The sequence below is a fragment of the Eucyclogobius newberryi genome, unplaced genomic scaffold, assembly GCF_026437365.1.
Source record: "Eucyclogobius newberryi isolate DKJ021-1_F unplaced genomic scaffold, fEucNew1.0.hap1 SCAF_6, whole genome shotgun sequence".
NCBI classification, from domain to species: Eukaryota; Metazoa; Chordata; class Actinopteri; order Gobiiformes; family Gobiidae; genus Eucyclogobius; species Eucyclogobius newberryi.
In genome coordinates, this window is record NW_027316278.1 from 29,180,911 (window position 1) to 29,186,910 (window position 6,000).

The 6,000-nt window shown below is 39.6% G+C and overlaps 1 protein-coding gene across 1 annotated transcript in view; it reads right to left on the minus strand.

Moving 5' to 3' along the window:
- Nucleotides 1-4,312, minus strand: part of hsd17b4 (hydroxysteroid (17-beta) dehydrogenase 4) — a 39,043-nt gene extending 34,731 nt beyond the window's left edge. Inside the window, exons 1-7 of the mRNA XM_072432704.1 lie at nt 4,161-4,312; nt 3,836-3,889; nt 3,060-3,167; nt 2,186-2,245; nt 2,091-2,112; nt 1,902-1,948; nt 980-1,064 (exon numbers count right to left, since the gene is read on the minus strand). Of these exons, the coding sequence (XP_072288805.1) occupies nt 980-1,064; nt 1,902-1,948; nt 2,091-2,112; nt 2,186-2,245; nt 3,060-3,167; nt 3,836-3,889; nt 4,161-4,212 (428 nt within the window). The 5' untranslated portion in view covers nt 4,213-4,312. The remainder of the gene's footprint in view (nt 1-979; nt 1,065-1,901; nt 1,949-2,090; nt 2,113-2,185; nt 2,246-3,059; nt 3,168-3,835; nt 3,890-4,160) is intronic.
- Nucleotides 4,313-6,000: the final 1,688 nt, after the last annotated feature.

Below are 6,000 nucleotides of genomic sequence, written 5' to 3' on the forward strand. Positions count from 1 at the left end.
TGCAATAGTATTTGTAGTATAGTATAGTATTTGCGATTTGTCGGGTGATTCGGTGGCAATCAATGCTGCAGCACAACTTCTCATTGAATCTGGAATCTTTGTCTCTTATCAATACAGCAATAAGTTAAACCACCAAAAAGAAGTGTTGTCACGATACTACAATTTCAAACTTGATTTTGATTTCAAAAAGCCAATAAAGCCAGACAATATACAGTATTTTACGGAGTATAAGTCGCACCAGCTAAAAAAATCAAAAAAGAGAAGAAAAAAACATATAGAAGTCGCACTGGAGTATAAGTCACATTGTTAGGGGAAATTTATTTGATAAAATCTCAGACCAAGAACAGACATTTAATCTTGAAATGCAATTTAAAATAATAACAGATTAGAGAACATGATGAATAGGTGTACGTATGCTAACGCTAACACCTTCAGCTACATGACGCACAGACAGAACTGTGGTAAGTGTCTGGTATGTTAACGTAACATATTAACAGTTATTCAGATAACTATAGCATAAAGAACATGCTAACAAGTTTACCAAAGCATCAGTTTTACCCCAAATCACTAAATCCATTGAATTCTTCTTCCTCTGTGTCACTTCTAAACAACTCCACAAACTCCAGAGGTAGAGGAAGTGCTGATTCTTCTTCTGCGTCGCTCAGAGCCTAGAGCGCCCTCTTGTGGTTGCCAGTGTGAAAATAACGAATAATATCACATAGTATTTATTTATATTATAAATCACTCCGGAGCATAAGTTGCACCCCGGCCAAAAATATGACTTATAGTCCGGAAAATATGGTAATTTAATTCAAAAACATTCTATATGGTTGTTTCTTTAATATTCAGTATCTTGTTTTGGTGATAGCTTTAGGATTGAGTCGTATCTAGGTATTGATTTGTTTTATAACCTTGAATTCACTGACCTTCACTGACCAACCTTTAGTCACAGAGAAAGGGGGTGGTAGAGAGCAAGTACCTGCCAAATTTTTGGTTCTTCATGTGAGTCCATGCAGCTCTTGTCACCAAAAAGGAGCCCCTCAAGTGAACTCTGTGGATAAGATCTGTGATGGCAAGAAGTAAACATTAATACTATTGTCAAGTCTATCGGGCAACTTATTTTTTTTAACAAAGAACTGAATGCAGTAGTAGTGGTTACACATTATATGACATACAGAAGATAATGTTTTGAATCTTGAAAATCATGTTTATGTAATCAAATTAAAGGTACACTATGCTCGTCTCCATGGACATGCCGTTGCTTTGCCTGTAATGTTCAACTGTATGGCATTAAACTTAATCCATCTCCACAGAGAGAGTTACAGGTCAGATCTCTGGAAAGGCAACCCCGCTCACAAGAATGGATATTTTCCCAAGTTGTTTGTTAGCAATAAAAAAAAACACCAGTACCTGAATAAAATGCATGATGTAAAGTTTGTGTGAAAGGTATAAAAAAAAATACAATCTTGTGTCAAAATCACTACAGAATATGTTCAAAATGAAAGATGGTCAAAACTAATGTAAAAAGAAAAAAATGTCAAAAGAAATTAAGAAAACGTTACATTTTGAATCGCTTATTGTACAGTTTCCTTTTGCTTTGGCCAAATTACAAATTTTACACTTTATTATGACAGCACGGTATAAAGACAGAGGTTTTGATCTTAATGGGTTTCAGTTGGTTAAATCAAGGTTGATAAATAAATAAAGGCATAAGAATAAGCTTGAGCCTACACATTTTACTGTATCTTTGCATGTCAGGTGTTATTGTTTCTGGAATAATGTCCAAATAAACCTGTACTGTGCCATATTCTCCATGGAGACGAGCAAGAAGCAGACCCCCCTGCACCCAAAAAGTTACATAGAGCACCGTTAATGTGTTCCGTAATGCTGGATTTTCTTACCCCAGTCCGTATCACTGGTCCTGGCAAACGAGCGGTCGCGAAGAATCCTGCGCAAAAAGGTCGCCGTTAGGGACAAATTTAACATACTTTACATGATTACTGCATCTCGTGTTTATCAAGAACTTCAATCAAAAGCACAAGCCCGCTGGCCTGGCTCTGATTGGATCTATAAAAAGTGTCATGACTTACCCCGCATTGTTGACAACCACATCTGTAAGAAAGTCCATTGTGCAGTGGTCAGTTTCAGTGCAGTTAGAAAGGGTTTTTTTGTGGGTTTTACCGACCTATTCTTCCGAAAGCATCAAGTGCTGTTTGTATCAGCTTTTCTCCATCTTCAACAGACTCTAAGCAGGAGAGAAATAACATTGCATTAATAACTTTTTTCCCTTTATATTTATTTTTACAATACATGTGTCAAAAATTAAACTGAAATAACAGCGGCATAATGTTTTGATTTCATGAATAGATTTTTAGTACCAGTGTCATTGTCTATAAAATGTCTCTCCTCCTCTCAGCTCCCTCCATCTCTCCGTCTCCCCTCTTCCCTCCTCCTCTCTGCTCCCTCCGTCTCTCCTCCTCTCTGCTCCCTCCGTCTCTCCTCCTCTCTGCTCCCTCCGTCTCTCCTCCTCTCTGCTCCCTCCATCTCTGCTCCCTCCGTCTCTCCTCCTCTCTGCTCCCTCCATCTCTGCTCCCTCCATCTCTCCTCCTCTCTGCTCCCTCCGTCTCTCCTCCTCTCTGCTCCCTCCATCTCTGCTCCCTCCATCTCTCCTCCTCTCTGCTCCCTCCGTCTCTCCTCCTCTCTGCTCCCTCCGTCTCTCCTCCTCTCTCTGCTCCCTCCGTCTCTACTCCTCTCTGCCTCTCTGCTCCCTCCGTCTCTCCTCCTCTCTCTGCTCCTCCGTCTCTCCTCCTCTCTGCCTCTCTGCTCCCTCAGTCTCTCCTTCCAATGGAATCTCAAAGTGCTACATAGTGTTTCTTAGTGTGTCATTAAATTTGGATAAAACAAATACAAAGTTGAATAAATAATGAAGTTTATGTTTTAGGCTTTGGTTGAAATGTATAATCCTTCACACAAAAGTACAAGGTGATCTTGAACACGCAATCACTTTACAAAGGTGTATTTACAGATGTAGATAATGATGTGCAAAAGTCCACACTCACCGTAGTTGGCCACTGCTTTGCCTCCTTTGGCCTTTATCTCCTCCACCACCTTATCAGCCGCTGCAGAACTCTTTCCACCTCCTTTAATATCTCCCCCGAGATCATTCACTTTAGAACAGCAAGAAGAAGACGACATGATATTCAAAAGGGTCATAATCAGGGCGAGGACACACTTCAAGGCCTTCATTTTGAATTGAATAATTTTCTTTCATAAAACAGATCGTAACAATAACATTTGGCAGACAATCACAGTCAGTGACAGGTCTTAATTAAAGGCTAGGTTTATAGTTATATTTAATTACAAGAATACATATTATGTATGATATTTAAAGACTATCATTTTGTATTTCTGTTGCATCACCCAAGTTCAATTTTAAATTGACCCCATGTAACCCCATTTCCCCACCCTCTCAAAAATGAATACTTTTAAATAGAAAAGTATAAATAGTTCCCTTTGTCATGCATAAACTTGGGGTAAAAATGGGGTGGGTGGGTAATCACAACAAAGTATGGACTATCAGAAGTTTTGATTATAGAAAATATCCACAATATTCTAATGTCGCATATCTCCAAAACAACAAATGCTCCATTTATAAATGTGTTAGTTCTTGCAAAAGTTTATTTATGAGTTAATTTGTCCATAAGATTTTTACACATTTAACCAGGCTACTGTTAATAAAAAGAGATGGCAATAACCAAGTACCTCAACTGAACCATTAATTGTTAAGAGAAATGAATATACAACAAATAAGCATGGATCTACAACAAGTATGTACCTATAACTGAGGCCCCTCTTTCAGCAAAAGCCAGAGCATATGCTTTTCCAAGACCTGCAGGAAAACAAATTAATGAGTGAACTTTCGCACACTTACAACAGCAGCAGTACAATGTGGGTCATCATTACATTATGCACTTTGATCACAATGGAGCAGCTGTGTCAATGTACTATGCACCGAGGAAACCCAAAAGCACACAGGCCGCTGGTACAAAATGCAGTCATTTAATTTTTTCCTCACACTTTTTTTTGCCTTTACTATAAAGTTAGCGTCGCTGTCAAACCTAGCAGCACTTAGCTAAACGTGCACTGAGTTTTTAATTTACCTCCTCCAGCTCCAGTGACCAGCACGACCCTTCCCTCGAAAGACAGAGACATTTTCGCACAATATTCCTTTCTGATGTTTGGTTTGAAGCGTTCAAATAACAAACAAGAGAAGAGGTGCGCAGGAGTCAGACAAACAGAAGGGCAGCGCTCACTTCCGGGTTTATGGGCGGGGATGTCACGGAGAAGACCAATCAGAAAGCACCGACTATCTCTCCTCACTTCTCTGGATCAGAATCAGAAAGAGAAGAGTTTATTGCCCTTTCAATGAACAGGATTCAAAAACTAGGAACTTGCTTTGGCTTTGAGATGCAACATACAACAATGAATAATAACAGTAGCAAAATATGTCACAAAGGGCATGCATAAAATTTTAAATAATGCATGCGAACCAGACAAAAACAGACTGTCCCCATCACACAAGGTGAATAGTTTTTAGTTACTAGCAGCTTAAATTATAATGTGTATTAGTAGAATTAGAATTTAAAGTTACCTTATGTATTAGATTAGACTATTTATTATATTATTATTATTATTATTATTTGGGGGTGTGTGTGTAAAGGATTGGGTATGAATCCTATGATCGATGGATATCTTTGGAATGTACTTTTGGCTCCAGGAAAAAAAATCATTGTGGACATGAACAAAATGGAAAACGTGACTGTAACACTGAACTTAATTATGGACCACACTGGAGCAGATGGGACCAATACATTATGCCTGCCTGACTAACATTTTACTTTCTGGATATTTCTATGGACTAATTGCTTTTTGTATATCTGTAACGCTCTGGTTTTGTTCGTTTTATCATGTTTATTTGTCCTCTTATATACAAAACATGTACAGTACCTACAGTATCTACAGTACCTGTGGTTAACAGGTACAGTACATGTACAGTACCTGTGGTTATCAGGTACAGTATATGTGCAGTACCTGTGGTTATCAGGTACAGTATATGTGCAGTACCTGTGGTTATCAGGTACAGTACATGTACAGTACCTGTGGTTATCAGGTACAGTATATGTGCAGTACCTGTGGTTATCAGGTACAGTACATGTACAGTACCTGTGGTTATCAGGTACAGTATATGTGCAGTACCTGTGGTTATCAGGTACAGTACATGTACAGTACCTGTGGTTATCAGGTACAGTACATGTACAGTACCTGTGGTTATCAGGTACAGTACATGTGGTTAACAGGTACAGTACATGTACAGTACCTGTGGTTATCAGGTACAGTACATGTACAGTACCTGTGGTTATCAGGTACAGTACATGTACAGTACCTGTGGTTATCAGGTACAGTATATGTACAGTACCTGTGGTTATCAGGGGCTGTGATCAATGTGTGAGTTGTTTTCATCCGCCTGCATATTGCTTGTTCATGTGGGTATGTGCAGACGTATCCATGCGAGAAGAGAGGGAGAGAAGAGAGAGAGAAGAGAGAGAAGAGAGAGAGAAGAGAAGAGAGAGAGAGAAGAGAGGGAGAGAGAGAAGAGAGAGAGAGAAGAGAGAGAGAGAAGAGAGGGAGAGAAGATAGAGAGAAGAGAGAGAGAGAAGAGAGGGAGAAGAGAGGGAGAGAAGAGAGAGAGAAGAGAGGGAGAGAGAGAAGAGAGAGAGAAGAGAGAGAGAAGAGAGGGAGAAGAGAGGGAGAGAAGAGAGAGAGAGAAGAGAGGGAGAGAAGAGAGAGAGAAGAGAGGGAGAGAGAAGAGAGAAGAGAGGGAGAGAGAGAAGAGAGAGAGAAGAGAGAGAAGAGAGAGCAGAAGAGAGGGAGAGAGAAGAGAGAGAGAAGAGAGAGAAGAGAGAGAGAAGCGAGGGAGAGAAGAGAGAGAGAGAAGAGAGG